General features: G+C 49.4%; 1 protein-coding gene across 1 annotated transcript; it reads left to right on the forward strand.

The window, feature by feature from the left end:
- Positions 1 to 2,083: 2,083 nt before the first annotated feature.
- On the forward strand, positions 2,084 to 19,575 carry HEPH (hephaestin). Its single transcript, XM_010074036.1, has 20 exons — positions 2,084 to 2,250; positions 4,185 to 4,429; positions 5,153 to 5,365; positions 5,911 to 6,090; positions 6,520 to 6,774; positions 7,396 to 7,564; positions 8,742 to 8,881; positions 9,861 to 9,992; positions 10,555 to 10,766; positions 11,077 to 11,227; positions 11,534 to 11,746; positions 12,500 to 12,710; positions 12,963 to 13,102; positions 13,999 to 14,130; positions 14,397 to 14,503; positions 15,239 to 15,464; positions 16,686 to 16,825; positions 17,200 to 17,362; positions 18,510 to 18,542; positions 19,331 to 19,575. Exons 1-20 carry the CDS (start codon positions 2,084 to 2,086, stop codon positions 19,573 to 19,575), a joined length of 3,474 nt encoding a protein of 1,157 aa, XP_010072338.1.
- Positions 19,576 to 23,114: the final 3,539 nt, after the last annotated feature.

Raw genomic sequence — 23,114 nt, forward strand, 5'->3', positions numbered from 1 at the left:
CCCTGCCGCAGCCCAGACTTTGTCCCCGCCGCCGCCTGAGCGCCTCGGCTCCGCCGCGGGATGTGTCCCGGTTGCCACTGTCCCCTCCGGCCGCCCGCGTCCCGCCCTGCGCCCCAGGTAAGGGGTGACACGGCTTCCTTCGCTCGTGTAATGCCTTTTTTTCCCTCTTTCTTGGGCAGGGGTTTCTCTGCAGCCGGGTGTCAGGAAAGAACCCTGCGCTCAGCTGGTTGATAAAATGGAAGTTGGTAGGCTGGAATCTAATTTTCCATTCATCTTGCTTCCTGGGCTGCTAATGAATTGGGAAAGGGGAGTCCTGGGGTAAGAGTTCTGCTATAAAGTATCAAGGTTCAGGGACTGGGATGTTCAAGCTTGGGATGGTTTGTGTTTTTGTTTTTGTTTTTTTTTCTTGATCAAGGCATATATTTCAAAGAAAAATTAACTTTTTTGAGAAGAATTTAGTGTTGTTGGTTTCTTTCACCTTGCACTAGCAGAGTAACTAAATGGTTGCTAGTCACTGGAAAGAGATTGTGAGGACAGAATTGGTCCAGCCTGCTGGATCTTCATTGAGCAATGCTGTTTTGCTGTTTCCTAAAATTCCCGCAGAGGTATGTGCTATGTTGTGATGAAGGTTCAGACAGGACCTTTGTAAAGCCTCAGTAAGGCTGTCCCAAAGGCTTTGTCTTCGATTTTTGGAATGCCAGAGTGCATTCACAAGGCACTTAGATTGCCATGAGATCTGGCTGAGTCTGATTTATCTGTAAGTTAACTGATGCTGCAGTGCAGAGCTTTGATGTGGTAAGCAGCAATGGAGATCTGTCTCAGTAGGCAGTTTTACAACCAGCTTTGAGAGTTGCCGTTTGCCCTTGGTATAAAGTGTAAGCTTTGCCCTTCCCTAGAATTTGATATTACTTGCAAAAACCATTAACACAAGAGGGCATAAAGATCAGCCCATGCTGACTCCCCGGCTCTGCTGCTCCCAGCCCTTGAGGATGGCTGCCCCACGCCCCGCACACGCTCTCCCCGCATTGCTGCTCCCGTGTACTTTGACCGTGCTGAGCAGAGCCATGCTCTGGCTGAGTCAGAAGCATCCCCTTGCCCTTCCCCAGCAGGGCGTGTGCTGGCAGGACAGGAGGTGTTGGGCTGAGGGCTGGTGCCTCCGGCTTTGTCTTTCCTAGTTGCTGTCACTACTGCCCTTTGCTGTTTCGGCATGTGTACGTGAAACAGCATGGGCACAGCTTTATGAACTCCTTGCTCTGAAAACTCTTTACTGGCCCAAGTTGGATCAAAAACATCTTGGATTTTTAGAGATTCCTACAACTGCCTTTTGAGAAAGGAGGGGAAGAAAGTTTTTCTAAGTTGACAGTTGCTTTGTCTGAACTTCTCAATTTAATGACTGTTTGCAAGCAGTAGTACTTGATTACCATTAGCTTCTGAGGGTAGTATAGCACAACTGGAAATCAGCAATACAGGTTTGGAAGGGATATGAACAGGTGTCTGGTCTATTGCCATGTGCTGGGGTTGGATCCCCTATCGTGGGTATCAGCTGTAGTAAGAGATTTCACAACTTCTCTGGGAAGGCTGTTCTAGTGTGTTGCCATGCTAGCCAAAAGCTCACAGAATATCCCACTTTGCTGCAAATAAACCTGATCTAGTCATGTTGCTATTACCAAAGACAAAGGAGAATAAATAATTACAATCTCTTTATAAAAAAAAAAAAACGAACTTGCTGTGTTTGACCTGGTGTTAATGTCACCAGACAAAAAAAATAAAACAAACAAACAACCCAAACAAACCAAAAGGTTTAATCAAGCTGTAATGAAAGAAGCACATTTGGTATTGGGGACTGGTTAGCAAGGCATTGTCTCCATCCACCTTGTGCATTAATTTTGCTATGGGAGTGATTTCCTTCTTGTCTCGGCACCCACAGATATTTGAATAATGATCTCAATAGGACTTCTGCCTGACCTCTTCATATACCCTCTCAAAATGCCCAGTACCTTCAAACATAGTCTACTTCCATTTTGTTATGTTTGTGTTTTTCTCTCAAATAGGTGTAACCCCCAAAAAGCCTTCACTTCAGGTGATGATGGGATTGTTTTGGTTGTTGCCGCTGCTTTACATCCACATGCCATCACCCGCGTTTGCTGGAGATGTCACCCGAGTCTATTACCTGGGGATCCGCGAGGTGGACTGGAACTATGCTCCAACAGGAACGAATGTCCTTGCGAACCAAAGCATCGAGCAAAACCTGTATGTTTAGCTCCATAAGAGTTTAGTCTGGTACCAGCTTAAAACAGTAATTTTTTGAGTAATTTCTTGCAAGTATTCTAGGGCATCTAAGCAAGCAAGAGGCAGGATCTGATAGGTGTCAGATCTTTTGTGAGCTTAATGTTTAACTTGTTTTATAGTAGGAACATAGAAACTGTATCAGTGGGAAAATGAATGGTCAGTTCAGCCGTGCATGCAGGGGCCAGAGCCCGCCTGCTGGAGGTAAGGGCAAACGCTCATCATGGAACACGTTGTGCAGTACTCTGCCCCAGGGCTTCATTTTTCTTGGTTCCAGCTGGTGATCAGACCTAGGCGTGATTTTTCACCTTGATATAAATGACTTCACAGAGCTGGCTTGTTTTTGTTTAAATGGAGTTTCAAGCCTTAGACTTACTGGAACTTCCTGCGTGAAATTTTAGGGGTTGCTTAAAAAATGTTTTTGTTGCAAAAGTAAATTGGGAAACTGCAGTAATTACTTTGAGTCACTACAAAAACAGGTTTTAGTTTTCAAAACACCAAACCTTTTTCTTCAGTGGTTTGTTGGTTGTTTTGGTGGTGGTGGGTTGCGGGTTTTTGGGTTTTTTTTTGCATTGCTTTACACAGCTTTTTAAAGGCATTTGTGCTTTTTTTCCCTGCCCATTTTCCATGGCAAATAACCTATATTTCTTAACCTGCTCTTAGTCATTTATTCCTTCATAATAAACAACACTCAGGTTGATAATGTCTTTCAGAAACAGCACAGCAGGAGTAGGAGAGGTTCACAGAAGAACAGCAAGGTCTGTCAGTTAGTCAGGGAAAAGTCTCTGTTCTCTGGAGATGCTGAATAGACTTAAATTAGTTCACAGAAAAGGAAACCCCCCCAAAATTCAAGATTAATAAAGATGTTATTGCTGTCTCCTGCAGTGATAAGGAGTGTAGTGGTTTTTGTTTGCTTTCTCTCACGATGGAGAGAAGGCAATGAAATTCAAGGGCATTAAACTTAAAAGCAATTTAAAAACTGTTCTGCCACTGCAAACAATTAGCTAATGGGACTGATTGTACAATGATTGCAGAAACCAAATTGCTAGCAATAAGAAAAGGGTGTGATATCAATATGAAGGCTAGAGGTAGTAAAATGTTTGAAGAATTTTTTTTTGTTGGGAAGAAATGGACTGTGTGGGGGGGAGGAGGGGGGGAAGAGGCAGATCTGCAGAATGAAGTATGAATCACCTGTAAACTCTTTGCCTGTAGAGGCTGCAGGGATGACTTTGCAAAGCCTGAGCTCTAGGTGGTACAGCTGGAGCACAGCCCTTCCCAGTTTTGCATGACAGGGGCAATGCTTAATGCTTTGGTCTCAACCCTTTTCTTCTGGAGATAGGTGTTGGAGCCTGCCTGTAGTTCAGGGCTACTTGTATTACTGTGGGGTGATTATACCGGGTGGGAGTAACCTCAGCTGTCATTTAGGCTGGTCCCACTAATGCCTGGACCATGGTTCATCTCTTATCTACTAACAATTAGCCATAAAAAGCAAATATACTCATGAGTTGAACTTTAGTACCTGTATGAGGTCTTAACTCTGGAAGCTGGTTACGTGCTGGGTACGTGCCTGCCTGCTGTGTCTGCCATCCTACAAGTCATTCAGAGCCTGGTTAGTAGAAAATCATCTTTTAGATGGTGAATTTTGGCCAGAGAGCTCAGGAGATTTTTTTTTTTTTTGCCCACTTCTTGTCATTTAGCTGCAAATGCCACGAAGGCATTGAAGTGGGTTTCTGAAAGCCCAGGGAAGGCTGACGCAGGCATGAGGATGGTCCTCTGATACCAAAGCTTTTGTTATTACCTGGGGAAGCTGTGTGTCATTGTCACTCTGTGGTGTTAGTGACCAGCTGTTTGATATCATGCATTACTCACAGTGCCTTTCTCTTTTCTGAATTTAACAGCAAGGCCTCCAATTTCCTCCAGCCTGGCAAGGACAGGGTGGGAGGCACATACAAGAAATCTGTCTATAAGCAGTACACAGACTCCACGTACACCACTGAGGTTACCAAACCTGCCTGGCTGGGGTTCCTGGGGCCCGTCATCCGAGCAGAAGTGGGGGATACCATTAAAGTACACCTGAAAAATTTTGCTAGTAGACCGTATACCATCCATCCTCACGGTGTTTTCTACGAGAAGGACTCTGAAGGTAAATGAGCCACTGCCATACAGGAGGCAGATTTTCTCAGTGGGAGTTTAGGAGTGTGCCCTAAGGAGAGGTGTCTGTAGAGGCTTGGTCAGCCCAAAGCTGTGTTGCTGGAAAGCAGCTGCACTGAGGTGTGCAGTGAAGGCTCCTGGTGTTGGGTTAGCGGTTCTTGGGTCTGGGAGCAGTTTCCTGACCTGGGTGTTGCAGTACATGTTGGTTTTTAGAAGAACCTCCAAAGCTTGCTGGTGGGAGGGTGGTGCGGAAGGAAGGGAGCTTTTTGTTACCTGAAGGGCTGTAGTGTAGGAGCCGTAAATGTGAAGGGCTTCAGGGTGTTCCCAAGAAGGGTGAAGTGTGAGACCAGAGAACTGCTGTTTGAGGCAGCCCTGGAGACTGTAGAGAGGCTGACTGTGGCACAGTGCGGAGCTGAAGACAAAGTAGCAACAGGCAGAATGGGAATTCAACAGGCAGAACCACAACACTAACACTAACTCTGTGCTGACCCATTAATGGGGCAAGTTGCCTTACAAGGGCTCTGTGCCTCAGTTTCTGTTTGGGAGAATGGTGATTAAACACTATTTCAGCCTTGGGCTGGTGAGTCTTGCTTTGGAAACTGCTACCCACGGGTGTTTGTGCAGTTCTCTGAGTGAGAGCAGCTCAGTGTAAGGTTACATGTGTGGATGTCTCTGCTCTTCTTGAATGGATGTTGTGATTGCTCAATTGTTCCAGGATCCCTGTATCCCGATATGTCCCCCCAGGATCAGAAGAAGGATGATGCTGTTTTCCCAGGAGGGAATTACACCTACACTTGGACTGTCCGTGAAGATCACAGCCCAACTGCTGATGACCCAAACTGCTTGACCTGGATCTACCACTCTCACATTGATGCACCAAAGGACATTGCATCTGGATTAATTGGGCCATTACTGACATGCAAAAAAGGTAAAAAATCCAAGAGAAACCAGCTGAGGGCTGCGGTTTTGTACTGTGAGGATTTTGTGGTGAACAAGGAGAGGATAAGGAGATACTCTGGTGGGCAGCTCCCAGGCTCACGGGAAAATGCAGCATGACTGGAGAAGACAGTATCCGTGTTCTGGTTGTTGCGTTGCCTTTATCCCTTAGTGGCTGGGCAGGTGAGCTTGTAGGGCTCTTGATCTGAAAGAGCTGTTTGAATCCATGTTAAAAGCAGGAATTGTGCCCAAGACCTGCCTTGTGTATTAAAGAAAATGGGGACTGCTTGGTTTCAGAACTGAAGGTGTTGCAGTTCAGCCATGCGGTGGCAGAGCTGCTTTGAAGCGCAAAACATTTTAGCAGGGATATATTAGAAAAGAGTGAGCGGGCTAGAACTCTGCTGTGAGCTGTGCTAGGATGGTGGGGAAAGCATCTCTCTAATTTGTGTGATAAGAGTTACTTTTCTACTGGTGTTTTAATCCCTTGGCTGCTTTTCTGCACCAGTGGATATTCATTAATCTCTTCTGTCACCCCAGGAATACTGACTGGCAGTTCTCAAAGGCGCCAGGACGTGGACATTGATTTCTTTCTGATGTTCAGTGTGGTGGATGAGAACCTGAGCTGGTACCTGGATGAGAACATAGCATTGTTCTGCACAGATCCCAGCTCTGTAAACAAAGAAGAGGAGGAGTTCCAGGAGAGCAACAAAATGCATGGTCAGTGCTGCCTTTGGGAAGCTGCTGACTCTGCGCATACGCTCCAGGGGTGTCAGTGCTCTGGCACCCTGAAATGCACTTTCTGCTGTTGTATGCCAGGGTGCGGGTAGAGGGGAGAAGGGAGCCGGGAAGCACAGAGATCATGTGCCAGGTGAACAATATCACAGGGACAGGGCAACAGCTCCAGAAAAGAAGTTTTGTTTTGTTTTAATTTAGTCTTTGGCTTGAGTGAACCTTTGTTAGTTGTTTGGAGATTTTGAATACACTTCAGTTTAGGAATGAGTTGTGGAGCTGGGCTGTCCTGAACAAGAAGAGGAGGATGAGTTCTGGCTCAGTCCATCCTCCAAACACGTCTGTACTGTGACCTGCTGGCAGAAGCTCTGAAGACCCCTTTTCTAACCTCTGATTTTGGCTTGCTTGGTTTTGCAGCTGTTAATGGTTATGTGTTTGGGAACCTCCCAGACCTGACGATGTGTGCTGGGGATCACGTTTCATGGCACCTCTTCGGGATGGGCAATGAGATTGATGTTCATACAGCCTTCTTTCATGGAGAAGTGGTCAATATTCGAGGCCACAGGACAGACGTGGCCAGCCTCTTCCCAGCCACCTTTGTGACAGCAGACATGGTCCCTGGTAACCCTGGGAGATGGCTGCTGAGCTGCCAGCTCAACGATCACATACAAGGTAAGGCAGAACATGTCTTGCACTTTGCAGCCTCCCTTTTTTCTCCCAGTGTGGTCCTGTGATGTTTGGTGTGCCAGGGGACAGTGCCTTGGGCAGCCGTCCCACTGCAAACATCCCCAGGTGAATGTTGTGATTCCTCACCTTGAATAAAGGGGGTGGGTTGGTTATTAACCTGCAGGACAGGCTTGCTGGCCGTGACTTGTATCGCTGTGCGATGCTCCATGTCTGGCCCAGCTGCAAGCTGAGGTGAGACAGTGCCTTAAGGAATGTAATCCCTGTAAGAGGCACTTGCACGGTACGTTGGAGGGAGCAGAAGGCTCTGCTTGCCCTCTGTCCATACCTACATAGCATCCAATATCTGAGGTAAGAAGCCCTGCTCGCTAGCTATTTATGGAGAAGAAGGAGGGAAAAAAAAAAATCTCAGAGTTAACTTTAAGCAGTCTTTAACCCACAACACTAACACAAAAAACTCCGTGCTACGGGAACCACCTACTCGCCTTCTCCAGCCATGTGCCTTTTGGGACAACAGAGGGGCAGTGGCTGGTTCGTGGCAGGAACGGGGGGGCTGTGTTCATTGCCTGCTCACCGTCTGAGATGTGTCCTCCACCGTGTCTTGGACAGCTGGGATGGCAGCGCTCTATGAAGTCCGGCCCTGTTCTCAGCAAGCTCCAGCACCCACCCTGGGAGGGAGAGTTCGGAAATACTACATAGCTGCAAAGGAGGTACAGTGGGACTACGGACCCTCAGGGCTCGACCAGAGCAGCGGGAGGCAGCTGAGTGAGGCAGGCAGGTGAGCAAGAGGCTGCTGGGCTGGGGCAGCATTTGGGGGTCTCTGGGCTGTGTCGGGGAGGCTGCTGGGGAAAATGTGGGATTTCTTTCTTAGCAAAATACATGCCTGCAATTCAGTGGAGTATGTTTCCTGGGAAGGCAGATTGCCTTCAATCAGAAGTGCAGGCTGCTGTAGCTAGGCTGTGCTGAGAGCAGCACTAGTTCCCAGCCGTGCCCACAGACTCCAGGAGTCCCAGCGTATGTGCAGCGTGAGCTGCCACTTTTGTCTCTGGGCTTCACTTCTGCTTGGTGCCAGACCTATGATCAGATCCGTATATTTGATGAACTATTAAGAAAGCACATCTTGCAGCAGACACAGGGTGGCAGAGCTAACCTGCAGATGTGTTTCAGTGCAGCCTTGCTGCAGCAAGTGATTTCTAGGAAATGGGATGCTGTGACCTCGATGTCACTTCCATCCCACATTGTCAGGTGGTTGTGACAGCAGCTGGTGAGTGGCTTCCTGTTCAGACTGGCTAACTGAAACAAAGACAGCTGTTCCCTGCCCTGGGAAGCTGTAGGAGAGGACATAACTCTGTCCGATGGAGAGGTAGAAATGTGGAGCAGTTAATGATTGACCCAAAGCCATGCAGCAGCTCTTACAGACCTTAGAACTGAGAGCTCCTTCGACCCGTGGGCTGGCCCTGTAACTAAGCTGCCTCTCCTGTAAGGCATGTTACATCTGTGTGTTTGGAGAGGGTGGTGGCAGAGGAAATAAATCTCTTTACAGCTGTTGCATAGGGTTTTTTTTTTTTCAGTTATAATTACAGTTGTCCCCTGGGCTGTCCCCAGCCTCTGAGGAGCTCTGTGTTTTAGCACTGCCTCTCATTTACCACGCTTCAGTTGTGTTCACTGCCCTCTTGCATAGCAATGCTGTTCGGAGCTGTGCCATCGATCCCACCTGGTTCGTCTGGGACAGGGCTGCGTGCCAGACGTGCTCCCTGGGTACAGCAGGTGGATGAGTCTGTAGCATGGAGAAGCTTCACAGAGACAGGCTATGCTTCTTCCAAACCAGAGATCTGTCCTTGCCTGAAAGCTGCTTGATCTGGAGATGCTGCTGGCATTACCAGCAGGGTGTGGGGAGGGAGCACAAGAACAGGACTGATTTTCAGAGTGACCTGACATCTGCTCTTTGCGTTTAGCCCTGCTGAGCAGTTTTTCAAGCGCAGCCCCTACCGAATTGGGGGAGTCTACTGGAAGGCAAAGTATGTGGAGTATACTGATGAGAGCTTCCGTGAGGAAAAGCTGCGATCAGAAGAAGAGAAACACCTTGGGATACTCGGTAGGAATCATCCAGCAACACAAATCCTCTTTTCAGTGCCAGTGAGAATGATGCTGATGTCAGGAGTGCCCATCAGCTGTCCCTGTCCTCTTGTTGTGCGGTGCCATGGGTGGCACAGGAGGTGTCACAGCAGTTACATCCAAGAGCGAGGGGACAGACCGTGGACGTGGGGTGGTAGAATGGGCAGAATCGCATTTCTGATGGGGCAGTCTTCAGAGGTTAGTAGTGAGGGCTGAGGGATGCACTGTTTGTAATGAGAGCTGAACAGGTCAGAAGAATACCCCTGGTTTTGCGGTTCTGGGCATCCTCAAGGCATGCTGCAAACCCCCTCCCCGGCGGGTGCTCGCTTTGCTGGAGCCTGGGAAGAGCCAGGGGGTGAAGAAAGATGAGAGAAGAGAATAGGCAGTCTGCAAGGGCAAATGCATCGCGCGTGGAGGCTGTGGTGTCCATGGTGGACATGTCTAGGTGTGGTCCCATGTCCTGTACCAGCAGTGACTGATACCTGGTTACAGCAGAAGTGGGCAGCAGCAATCCCGGCAGAGGCTGCAGGAGGAAGGGGCACATGGAGTAAAACAGATGGGGAGGGGGCAGAGGATGGTGGGGAGAGGCAAAACAAGTGCAAGCCTCCCTCCACACACCAGCCCTCAGCCCAAGGCACCCTTCTGGGGGGCTGAGGGGACCTTGTGTAGGTTGGCAAGAGACACAGGCCTTTCCCCTGGGCATTTCAGCGCCTTTGGCCGTTTTGTTACTCTGTGAAGGTCTAAAGCCTCTTCTCCAAGTTCTCTTGCAGACCCGAAATGCTTTCAGGTCATTTCCCTCCTGCTGTTGGGGCTGACTGGCCCCTGGCAGCACCGATATGGGGGTTGGCCGCCCCTCCTCTGTGTCTGCTGCTCCTCACAGCTGGGCGAACAGCAGCCCTGGCTCCTTCTGCTTGCCTGGGCCCTGGGGAGCTGATGTGCTCTCTCTGCTCTCTGTGTAGGTCCAGTGATCAAAGCGGAGGTCGGAGACACCATCCTGGTGATGTTTGTTAACAAAGCCTCCTGGCCCTTCAGCATCCAGCCCCACGGAGTGTCCTACGGGAAGGCCTGGGAGGGGATGCGGTACCATGACGGTTTGTGGCTCCTTTGCTCCAGTTGTTCAGTGCTAGTGCTGAGGTGGAGCTCAGCCCGTACCCCTCAGTGCCGGGGAGCTCCAGCAGCCGGGAAGGGCTGGGTGTCCTGCTGGGGGGGGGCAGCCTGGTCCTCTGACCTTGCCTGGAGCCTTGCTGGAGGAGACTTTCCACCAAACTGGTGCCTGGGGAGGGTGTCGGAGGGAGTATGACTCCAGAGGTGCTATTTTTCAGATGAAAATTGTAAACCAGAGCTCAGACCACTTCTATCTGTTTGAGACCAGAGTGCTGCAGTTGGGCACCCACCTGCTCCCAGCATTTGCTTCCCCAGGCGCAGCTGGATCTGCTTCATTGTTTCCCATCACCATGCCCATCTCTGCACTGGGGAATTCACATGGCCCTGAGAGCAGCTCCCTGCGGGCCTTATAACCACCCAGGCACACCTCAGGTGCTGAGTATTTTAGTGACATGAGTGAAGTAAAGCCCAGGATGAGTGCAGCTGGTGAGGAGATGTCAGAGTTTGTACAGGGACCTTGGGAATGACTGTGCTCATCCCTGTTTCAAGGTCTGTCCCAGAACGGGGTTCCTGTCGCTCCGCTGCACAACTTCACATACCGCTGGACCGTGCCTCCGCGCGTCGGGCCGGCGCCCGGCGACCCGCCCTGCCTGACCTGGATGTACAGCTCGGCCGTGAACCCCGTCAGGGACCCCAGTTCGGGCTTGGTGGGGCCTCTGGTCATCTGCAGGCCAGGCACTTTGGATGACAACAACAAACAGGTAAAGGGATTTTCCTGCCTGCTCTCACCGGGCTGCTTTCTTGTAGAGAGAGGAAGCATCAGCAAAATGTTAAGGAATGTAGTGAAAGCAAGCATGTGATAGCGTGACTCCAGGAGAGTCGAGTGAAAGCCGTGGGGCGGGTTAACATGAGGAACATTCAACATGTGTGAAGGGACAGAGCCCTGGCCCTCTGTGAGCCATGTTTTAAGATAAAGGAGAACACGAGAGTCAGGCAAAACAGCTTTAACTGTAAGGATAGTTAATTGGTGCATTTGAAAAATTAACAGCTGTCATTGTGATTATATCTTAGAAAGGGATCGACAAAGAATTTTACCTTCTCTTCAGCGTGTTTGATGAGAACCTCAGCTGGTATTTAAATGCAAACATAAAGTACTATTTGAGAATGGAAGAGACTTCCATGAAGAAGGATGATGGCTTCAAGGAATCAAACAGGATGCATGGTATGGCCCGATGCTGTTCTGCATGCGGTGGGAATGAACCCGCAAAACACAGGGCGGTGTTCACCTACGGACGGGAAGCTGGAGCGGCTGTGAGGTGTACTGGCCTGAAATCAAGGAAGGCTGGAGGTGGGCGGGATGTGACAACGAGCACAGCTGTCTTGGGAAGCGTGTCTTGAGCGTGTTCGGGGTGAATTTACAAGCAAGCTGCATTTCCCGTGGCAGGCCTGCCCTGTCAAAGTGTATGCACAAAACGAATCTCTTGGCCGATACCTACCTGCAGAGCATTAAGCGTTCTCTCTTTTGCAGCTGTCAATGGACTCATGTTTGGTAACTTGCCTGGGCTGAACGTGTGTGAAGGAGACAACGTGTCCTGGCACCTTCTGGGCTTGGGCAGTGAAGCAGATGTACACGGAGCTGTGTTTCAGGGAAACACCCTGCAGATGAATGGGATGCGGAGAGACTCAACCAGCCTGTTCCCCCACACGTTTGCCACTGCCTTCATGCAGCCTGATAACGAGGGTAGGTGCCTGCATGTCTGACTTAGCTGCTGGAGAACTCTCACGTTGTAGTGTTTGCTCCTGCAGCTGATTTGTTAGCACAGTGTAAACTCTTGCAGGGTGAGCTGTGCTTCAGATCCTGCTTGGTCCCATTTACCAGGCCACGGCTTCTCTATTTGCATCTGATTCTGGAGAAGAACAGGAGATACAGGATCTTGTCCCTTATTGTCCCAGAGTGATGCTCTAGACTGCCACTTCCTGTTAAATATTGGTGGTATCAGCATGGGTAGACACTGCTGCCTGTGACCCACAGAAACGTGCAGATGTGTCTTTCAGAATAAAGTAGCAGGTGGTTGTCAGAGCTCAACTCCCCTGCCCGTGGCTTGTGGAGAGTCCCATTTATGACAGACCCCAGCCTTCCCAGTCGGATGGGGAGACAGGACTGTGTCTCATCCACACAGCGTGTGGATCCCCTGTGCCATTCCCAGGCTGGAGCAGTGCTGGCGCCGTTATGTCACTTCATTGGTTTCTCCACATCTAATAAGCTGGTTATTGTGTAAGAAAGCCTCCAGAGAGGATTTTTGTGTAGGACTTTGTTGTACTGTTCCTGCTTGGTTTCTCTAACAACCCCTTTTAATCTCACCCTGTGGCAACCAAGCTCCCTAACAAGCACAGATCCACACAACGCATACCGATGTTGGCACCTCACATGCAGCAGCTCCTTTCTGGGATCTTCAAAAGCAACTGATTTCCTTGTTCACGCTGCCTCCCTCAGGGGTTTTTGAGATCTACTGCCAGACGAGCAATCACTACCAGGCTGGGATGAGGGAGCGCTACGTCGTTTCCGAGTGCGGAAAAAGGGACCCAGCTCCTGCCCATCGGTACCGAGGGGTGCGGACGTATTACATCGTGGTGGAGGAGGTGGTGTGGGACTACGCGCCCGACCGGAGCTGGGAGAGGGAGCGGCACAACCATTCTGCAGAGAGGTAGAGCCCTGCTTCTGGGGGAGCCTTGGGCAGGGTTTCTCGGTAGACCTTGGTGAAACCTGTTGGGTGTCTTGGCCATCTGGTGACCCAGTGCTGCTGGTGGGAGTCGTGGCCCCCGTGTCACTGCACCCACCTTTGCAGCCAAAACAGGTCTCTGGGAAGTCTGTTCAACTGGGGAAGCCCCTGCCACAGGTTAGCTGTTTGTTCCCTGTGAGCTTTCGGGTATCTCAGCACTCATTCTGCATTTCTCAGCTACGCCGATATATTTTTGAGCAATGAGAATGGACTGCTGGGGTCCAGGTACAAGAAAGCAGTTTACAGGGAGTACACCGATGGAACTTTCCAGACCCCCAAGGCCAGGAGGAATGGTGATGAGCACCTCGGGATACTGGGTAAGGATGTGTGCAGAGGGTGCATCTTCCACTCACATAGGGATGGGACTCAGACTCCAGAGCTTCTGTGGATAAGGGCTGCCGTCTGAACCCTCCAAGATACTTAGGCATCTGCTGTGTATGCGGGTGAGGAGAAATCCAGACTGTCTCCTATCCATGTCTGCCAGCTTTGGAGACAGCAGTAAAGAGGGTGCTGAACACAGCTTGTACCAGAGAAGACTCTGTTCTTGTGCCTGCCTTTGTGCCAATTCTCTTTCATGTCTCCAGCAAAGCATTTTTCACACCTCAGTTCTGACCGTAGAACAGAAATAACTCCTGACTTCTAGAGAACAGTCACAGATGTAGGTGAAAATCTGTAGCTGTGAGAGAAATGGTTTTAGGGCAAAAGCAGGCGGGCCTTGGGAGGGGCAATGACCGGTGGAAGGCTGTGGGGACACAGCTCTGTTGTGAATCCAGGACTATCAGTTGTGCCAGAGCAGCAGGGCTCAGTAGCTGCCATTCAAAATAGGCTGCAGCTCTGATTTGTGACAGTCAGGATGAATTGAATAGTAACACATTTTTTGAAACCAGCAGCAAGGGATGATCCAGATGTTGTGAAATTTAGCATAGCAGTATTCAGAAATCAAGCCTTAGTTGTACTGGGCACGGTTAAAATGCGTAACAGCCTTCATTTCCCTCACTGTGAAACTCGGTTTTCTATGACTTACTTGAACTGGGACTCTCGTCCAATTCTCTTTTTGGGAGGTAGAGATGAGGTAGAAAAGAGGGAGGGGAACATCATCAGTATTAAAAGGGAATATGTCTGGGGAGAAGATGTAGAGAGAGAGGTGGGAATATCCTCAGGAGGTATGTTGACAGTTTTTGCTAGTCTCAGAGTAAGTTCTTCCTCTCTCAAGGCCCTTTCCTGTGGGCGGAAGTGGGAGATATTCTCAACATCGTGTTTAAGAACAACGCCTCGCGACCCTACTCCATCCATGCCCACGGGGTGCTGGAAAGGGAGGCGGGACGGCCACAGGTAGCGAACCCTGGTGAGTCCCTGTGCTCTGCAGCCGTGTTCCTGCGTGGGCTTACGAAGCTGATGTCAGCCTGTAGCTGGACCGGGTTCCTTTGGTAGGGTTATGTGTGCTGTTTCTCTTATGAGAGAGAACTGGAACTGAACAGTACCTGGTCTTTCAGGTTCACTGTGGTTTTAGTGATACCACTTGTGGGAATGGCAGCACTGGGAGTTGATGTTCTGCTCTGACTTCTGGGTTGAGCATAGCACTGGTGTTAATGGTGCTTCTCTGCCACTCAGGTGACATTGTGACGTACCGATGGGAAGTTCCCGAGAGATCTGGTCCAGGGATCAATGATTCAGCCTGTGTTCCTTGGGTCTACTACTCCATGGTGGACCCAGTAAAGGTAAAACAGAAGGGAGAACCAGAAAAGCCCAGTTAGACCCATTTTTCACCCTCTTTAGAAAATAGTGAGAGCTGGATGCAATTTAGAGATCGGCCCAGCCAAGAGGTAGGAGAACCACCTGGTGACATGTCCAGTGTTCTTCTGGGAGAGGAAACTCTCCAAATTTGTCCTGATGTTTGTCCTTATTTTTTCTTAACACAGATCTTCATAAAACAATTTCCTGTCTCCTTGACACTAATCCTTCTTCAGTTATTTGCAGGATATAAGAACATCTCCCAGTCAGTCATGGTTTCTGTTGGTGAGAACCATAGGGCTAATCAGGAAAGACAGAATAGTTCAAAATTAGGCCCCATGGATAAAGCAGGAAGCATTGGGATCAATTGTCATAGCCCTGATTTCACGGGGAAACGGCCTGGAGGATCCTGCAATCACAGTCAGCCCAGAGATCATTGCCTTTTTATCTCAAATTGCAGATGTTTTTGCAGCCACAGAGTGGAGAATATTTTGATACTATTCATATTTGTGATTTCTGGATTTGCATGCATAAGAGCACGTTTAGTCTTTGTTCTTGTGCTTTGGTAGCTGATGTTCACTAATGAGAGTACTTACACGGTAGCACTGTTTGCTTTAAGTGGAGTAATGCAGGGAGCAGAAAATCTGGTTGCTTTCAGAGCTGTGTACAAAAGAGAGGGTGAGAAAATCCTTCCCTGAGGTTTTCTCCTTCATTCCAATTAGGATATGTACAGCGGCCTGATTGGACCCCTGAAGATCTGCCGGAGAGGGGCACTGCAGTCGGATGGGATCAGAAAGGATGTGAAGAGGGAGTTTGCTCTACTGTTCCTGGTTTTTGATGAAAATCAGTCCTGGTACTTGGAGGAGAATGTGGAACATTACAGTAAGGGAAATCACAAGGAGATCAACCTGCTGGATGACAGATTTGTGGAAAGCAACAAAATGCATGGTAATGCCTGTTAGGCACCTGAGCACCCGTTACTGTCTACACAGCAGATTGCTCATTTTGGGCTCCAGAAAGTGCCTCTGGCAGATCTAGGAGTAAAACACCAGTGTTCCTGTCCTCAGATCATGTCCCTTTCTGTCTTATTTCCTCCATTGTTGTCTGGGTGTGAACATTTCCATGTGTGTGCTATCACATTCAGCTCACTCGCTGTTTCGGTCCCTTTCCTGCATTTGCAGCCAAAGCAGGATTCCTTCTTCACAGAATCCCAGAATGTTAGAGATTGGAAGGGACCTCGAAAGATCATCTAGTCCAATCCCCCTGCCCGAGCAGGACACCTAGATCAGATCACACAGGAACGCATCCAGGCGGGCTTTGAATGTCTCCAGAGAAGGAGACTCCACCCCCTCTCTGGGCAGCCTGTTCCAGTGCTCTGTCACCCTCACCGTGAAGAAGTTTTTTCTCATATTCAAGTGGAACCTCCTATGTTCCAGCTTGAACCCATTGCCCCTTGTCCCGTCACAGGATGTCACAGAGAAGAGCCTGGCTCCATCCTCCTGACACTCACCCTTTACATATTTATAAACATTCATTAGGTCGCCCCTCAGTCTCCTCTTTTCCAGGCTAAAGAGACCCAGCTCCCTCAGCCTTTCCTCAGCAGGGAGATGCTCCATTCCCTTCATCATCTTCGTGGCTCTTCTTGCTGTGCTAGTTATGAAATAAAGTGATCAGCACAGTGTGCGCAGCCAACATGAGACACACAATGTCAGGGTTGACTGTTGGCAGGGTTTACCTGTTTTCATTGTTCAGCAAGGAAGTTGTTCTGAGACTTATGTGTATATAGATATGTATGTATTTCCCTATCATTGGGCTAAGGCCATGTGTACACACCTTGACTTCCAGAAACAGCTTCCTCTGCTCTGCTGGCTGACTGCAGGTTTTCAGGAACAGGTTGTTTTTGAGATTTATTTCAGCTGAGCTGCAGCCTGGCCTTGAATGCAAGTCGCTTTTCCTATCTGTTAACAGAGGGGATAAGTAGTTGAGCAGGAGACTGCCAGACTTTTGTGGGCTGTCATATGGGAGACACTAACTGCTGATGCGCTGGTTGCTATGTGAGGTTTGTGGCATCTCACTTGCCCTGCATGTTCTTCCTCTGAGATGGTTTGGCATCTTCACCATTTCAGTAACAGCCTTTTCTTCTCTCTCTGTGTGTTATTCACTGCACAGCCATCAATGGGAGGCTCTACACAAACTTGCCTGGGCTGACCATGTTCCAGGGTGAGTGGGTGAACTGGTACCTGCTGGGAATGGGCCAGGAGATTGATGTCCACACAGTCCACTTTCATGCTGAGACCTTCATATACAGGGTAAGAATATCCTGCTGATGGTAAAGCAGAGACTGACTGCTGATACCGTCACTTGCTCGACTGATGGACTTCCTGAATGACTTCAGAGCAGCTTCACCCAGCTGGGGAAGGGATGTGATTTTACACATCCACATCTGGCTCCCTGAGCTTCTGCATTGTGCTGATGTGTCTAGCTTAACCCTTCTTAGGATCAGGCGTTAGCAGATTGTGTTTGTTTTCCTAGGTACAGCCCTGGAGCTGCTCTTTGAAATCTTGTTTTGAGCTTTTAAAAACTGTAGTAGCACTGAGGTGGTCTCCAGTGACAGTGGCAGAATTTTCTTTCTGAAAAGATGCCCAGAGCCCTGCACACTAACAGCCTCCCTTCCCTCTGACAGAATGGCAAGAGCTACAGAGCAGATGTTGTGGATCTGTTCCCTGGGACCTTCGAAATGGTGGAGATGTTGGTTGGGAACCCGGGGACGTGGCTGCTTCACTGCCACGTGTCTGATCATATCCACGCTGGTATGGAGATACTCTTCACAGTCTTGCCTAGAGCAGGTAGGAGGTTAATACTGTAAAACATCAAACAGCTCTTTCTACTGCTGATGCAAAATTCTGAGTTTATGCGTCACGCTTACAGCTGTCTTACATACCATGAACAGCCAGTCAATTGAGCAGATAATTACTTAAGTACCATTAATTTAAGATGTTCCTTTTGAAGATGGTAATACCTGCAGCGGGAATTAATAACAAATTGGTTTCTGGGGTTACATTGTCTAAATTGCTATTAGGAGTTTTATTTTAGCTTCTGTCTGAGAAGCAATGTTCAGCCATCAGCTAGTAATTGTTCTTACTAAGAATATTACCTGCAGTCTAAAAGCACATTCTGAGGCTTCTCATTTCACCAGGGCACACTGGAAGGTGCTCACAGGTGAGTAACACTCTCTACTGGGTTTGGCTGCAATGGAATTAATTTTCTTCGTAGCAGCCCGTATGGTGCTGTGGCTTAGGTTTGTTACTGAAACAGAGTTGATGAACACACCGATGTTTTAGCTGGACAGTGCTTGCACAGCATCCAAGTCTCTGTTTCTTCACTCAGTAGGTTGGCATGTGCAAGAAGCAGGGAAGGGACACAGTGGGGCCAGCTGCCCTGAACTGGCCAAGGGATGTTCCATACCATGTACCATTGTGCTCAGCAATACAAATCCAGGGGGTGTTGTGCTGAAGTAGCTGTTGCTTCTGGACTGGCTGGGCATTGGTATGCTGGTGGTGGGTGATTGCTTTTGCAGCACTTGGGTTTTTTGGTTGGTTTTTTTCCCCTTTACTTATTAAATTGTCTTTATCTCAACCCACAAGTCTTTATTTTCTTGCCCTCCCAATTTCCTGCTGCATCCCACTGGGGGTGAGCAAGGGACCCTGCAGCTGGGGGCAGCCCACCCCATGCTCAGACTGACTATGCTTTGCTTTCCAAGGCCATAGAGGGTTGTGTGGTGGGACTGGCTCTGCTTTTGAAGCAGGTAATACAAAACCATGCTTGGTGTGATGCGGAGAGGGAAAGCATTGGCAGGATAAAGAAAACCTGCACTCCCTGGAAAACCCTGGAAAACCCAGCTACCTCTGGATCCCATCCTTGTCCAGTGTGCTGTATTCTGGACTCTGCTGCTTCAGCTCAGCACTTTCTCACCCTCTTTTTGTTTCCTTTCAGAGTCCGTGGTGGAAGTTGTGAACTACAGCGCAGGTACGGCAAGTCGCTGGTAAATGCTGTCTGTGTGCGAGGCGGAGCAAGGAGGGAGATCCCTGATCAGGACAGAGGTTTAGAGCTGTGCAAGGAGCAGGGAGGAGCACACGCAGCGCTTGCAGCCTCTCCTCTCCCTTCCTTCCCACTGGTGTTTTCTTCACTCAAATACTGGTGTAAAGAAGAGGAGTTACGAGCGTGTCAGAGCAGTAGTGCCGATATTAAATAATTTGGTTTTATCCCATACCTTGGGCATCAGCCTGCGTATGCTCACCAGGCAAAAACCTTGATCCACAGTTGTTACATGCGCAAATAGACACTTATTTGAAAAGGTTGCTGCTGCCTCTGCGAGGAAGCACAAGAGAGCTCAGGGTCTCAAGTGACTCACCCCCAGCACGACTGAGCACGTGGTGAGGAGAACAGCTGTATGCAGGGTGGGGAACCTGCAGCAGCCCCTGCCTGGATGCACATCCTCATCCCTGTTCTCCTGTTCCTGGCCCAGGCACTGGCTCCCCACACAGCCTCAGATCACCTCCCTGTGCGTGGGGACAGCAGAGGGTAGCTGGTTGGGCTGGGCAGCTGTGAGACATGGTGAGGTCCCGGGATGGAGTGGATAGTTCATTCTCCAGTTTGTGTGTCCTCAGGGATGAGGGCCCGTTAGATGGATGCCAGCTAGGTGTCCTTTGACTTGTTTTTATTATGGGTCTTTTGCTCCTTTTTTAATATTTCTCTGAAACTTTCAGTTGTGGTATTTCTGGCTCTCATTGGAACTACCTTTGTTTGTCTCTCAGAGTTGCCATCTGAGGTTAAGGATGAGTCCCAGAAGATCATGGTTTTTGGAGCCAAGTTGCCTCAAGGGCAGATAGAGGCCACGGTCATTGCTCTAGCCATCACAGGAATGGTGCTGCTCCTGATCGCTGGCTTCCTCCTGGGAATGGTCATCTATCTTGAGAGACAGAAGAGGCTAAGACGCAACCGGAGGTCCATCCTGGATGACGGGTTCAAACTCATGTCTAAAAAGAATTCAGGGCTATAAAGCCAGCTGTGAACTTCTGGCTGTGTGCTTGGAGCGGAGGCTGGATCGTTGTCCACAGCAAAGGTTTTGAGGCATCATTTCAATTGTACGCTAGACTTCTAGAAGTTAAGTGGGGAAAGCTGGAGCCCTGACCCCTTCATATGTCCTCCTCAGCACTCTGTAAAGAAAAAGTCCGTCCAGGAGAGATCTGAGGACCCTTTCAACTGACCGAAGACAAGTAACAAGAGTAAAAAGGTCCTTCTAAAATACTGATCTTCCCCAAGAAGAAGGGGAGACCTCATCCCTATTTTATTCTCTCAAGAACAACTCCACTTGGTCTTTCTCAGCAGATGAGCTTTGGCCAGGTTCCAGTCCTGCTGGTCCATTGCCAGAACTGAGTTGGGAATTCTCTCCCAAGAAACTGTGATGCCTTTACTTTAAAGTAATTAGAAGGGGGAAGAGACTAATTTCATTTCTGTGAATCAATTAAGAATACAGAAGAGAAAATGTTAATTTAGATTTGGATTGCTGTTTTTTGATGAGTAACTGGACAGATGCAGATTCAGGGCAGTACATGTCACAGTGTCCGAGAGCTCTGTTGAGGACCATGACCACAGCTGTGCCTCGCCACCAGCCTTGCTGTGACACATCCTCCTGCTCTTGGCACCCCAGGCAGTGAGCTTTGATATCGGGCATCCTGTGTCTTGTGCTGGGAGAAGCTTTTCCAAGTGCTGCAGAGCATCCTGGAGAATTCCTGGTGTCACAGTTCAGTTGGTCTGTGCATGAAGGGCTGGACCTCAGCACCTCCTCCTGCAGCAGGGACAAGGGTGCTGTGAGGTTCTGTGATGGAATAAATACTCACGGAGCATTGCTGTCTCCTGAACCCTCTGTCTAGTGACAGCCCCGTGGGGAGAAGGGCTGGGTGCTGGGGGAGCCAGGAGGGGCTGGGGACACGGTGCCTTCCCACCGGCCCCGGGATGCTGCAGGGTTGGGCAGCTCCTGGTGCCTGCTCTCTCTGCTGCGGCTGCCTGCCAGGAGCCAGGTGGGGGTGTGGGTGGTGGAGCCTGTGACTGACCCCCGAGATCTGCAGCCCACCACGGGCCATGGCAGCTGTCCCCCCACAGCAGCCGTCTCCCAGCGGCCACTGTGCCCACACACATCACTGTCACATCGCCTGCGTGTCAAGTGCCGAGCAGCTCTCTATAAAATATCTGCCTGGCTTAGCCCCCAATCCCCATTATCTAAATGGATGCAGGTTGGTGCTTACATTATTTCTGTCCCTGGCTTTCAGTTGGAAAGGGTGTAAAATCCATTCTGGGTGGCTTTCAGAGGCAGTTAAAGCAGAGACAGCTAAATGGCTGTAGTGACAAGGGACTGCCACAGGCTGTTCAGGTATAACAGCACCATTTTATTAGGACAATAGTTACAACATACTTAATCATGCTCGGTTCATATTGGGTTCCTGCGTATTTCCAGCTGCCCTTTCCTTTAGCAATGTGGAGAAAGCTCATTAATTTCTTTTCATTACACTTTGTTAAGCCTGGTGAGGAGCTGGAGGGCTGTCGAATGCTCTGGACATGGGAACTCTTGGCTCATTGTCAGCCCTCGTTCAGCTGCTCTTGCAAGCCAGGGGTTTGTGAGCCCACCAGTCCAGGGTGAATTGTAGAAGCTGTGTCATCAGAAGGAAGAACAAAGCAGGAAACCTTTTTCCTTCTCCCCCCCTCCCTTTTGGCTTGTGAAAAATAGATCAAAAATGTTCTTGGCTCACACTGAGACAAAGGAGTTATTGTGAATTTATTTACTTTCTTCAGGACAGCAGAAAGAGAGGAGTCCTTCAGCCAGCATCCCTGGGCTTTGGCACTGGCTCCAGAGCAGGGCCGGGGCCGGAGCTGGGGCTCCAGATCTGCAGGCATTCCCTAGGCAGCAGGCTGCAGTGGGGACACTCCTGAGCCCGCATCCGCAGCTGGGTGGCAGTTTGGGAGAGGACTGTGTCCTCTCGTCAGCAGTTCCACCCCAGAGTGTGAAAACTCGAGGGAAAGCCTTGGACAAACCAGATAATTTAGCTAACGCTTTCTGTTGCAAGAAACTGTGACAAAGAACAGTTTATCAGCAGCTTCCCAACTGCCTCTAATAAGTAGCTGGCTGGCTCACCCTGCAGATGGAGGAGGAGGAGGAGGGACATTTCACAGCTCTGTTGCCTCTGATTCAGAGCCTGCCACGAAACAAAGGTGTGTTTGCTGTGGCAGGAAGCCTTCTGTCTGAGCCTCCCGCAGCTGTCTGGTGTGCGTGTACCCCTGATGCTCGCGTGGAGCTGGGCTGGTGGATCACGCGAGTGCTCCCTCTGCTTCAGCCACTGCAAAACAAACGAGCTAAGGTAAAACTCTGCTCTGCTGTGGTTCAAAGTAAATGGTTTACAATTATACACACTGAAAGGGTTAGAGGTGCTCAGGTAATCCGTTAGCGTGGCTCAGCTCATAGGGACAGAGGACAAATACATGTGTGCATGCTTTTAGATAGTGAGCTATAGGAAACTTAAAAAAACCCACCCCACTTTAATACATGCTGCCAGGATGAGTCCAGAACAGGTTTATCTTGGTGGAAGAACTGGTCTCTTAGGTTTTGTATGGGATAAACATAATCAGCAGCAAATATTTCCTGTTGTATTCGCTTTAGGTGGTGCTTTTTGTCTGCAGTTCTAATATTACCCTTCCTCGGCCCCGTTAGGTGTGATAAACATTTCAGAAGTTTCCCTAAGGGATCCCTCACCCGTTTACAGTCACCCACACTCTCCCAGGCTGTTTGAGGTGACAGCAAAGCTGAGTTACTCGTTTACATGGCAGCGGCTGGCTGTTTGCAGCAGGGCTGAGATGAAAATGTCTTTGAGTGCTGTCACTGTGCTCAGTAATGGGCACAATCAGCACTGCGTTTAGCAGGCGGACAATCGTGTCCTTACTCCGTGTCAGCGCCAGGTCGGTGCTCAGCTGATGGTGCTTTGTGCTCCCACTCGTGCTGCGGATGTGCGAGGTGCGCGAGTCGAAAGCAGGGTACGTTTGGGATGTGCACACAGAAGCATAAAATGCTGTCTTGATTTTTTTTTTTTCTCAAAACACAAGTCCGTGTCAAATTAACCTGCGGCACACCATAAGAGAGACTAATGCTGGTAATTGTCAGGGAAAGGATTTGAATGTCTTTCAGCTGTAATGCATTCTGAACCACGTGGGTGGGTAACACTCAGCTTGCTTTGTAATACCTAAAAGCCGTGTGGACAGTTTACAGATGTTATGCTTTTGTTGGCACAGCAAATCATAGGAGTGGCTGTGAGTCTGGAGCTATGTGCGTACGTACTGCCTGGGGAAGGGAATTCAAGCGCAAGAGCTGCCAAAACAGGGTGACCTGCAAGATCATCATCAGAGAATGGATCTGAGTAGAAGTAAAAGCTGGCCCCCAGCTAGTTCCTGCATGGATAGCGGGCTGGGGGCTACGGAATAGAGGAAAAAGGCAATGTGCACGCACAAGGTACCAAACTTGCCAAAGCATCAAGTCTCAGAAGCAATTGATTA

This window comes from Pterocles gutturalis, unplaced genomic scaffold (genome assembly GCF_000699245.1).
Source record: "Pterocles gutturalis isolate BGI_N339 unplaced genomic scaffold, ASM69924v1 scaffold29746, whole genome shotgun sequence".
Taxonomy (NCBI): domain Eukaryota; kingdom Metazoa; phylum Chordata; class Aves; order Pterocliformes; family Pteroclidae; genus Pterocles; species Pterocles gutturalis.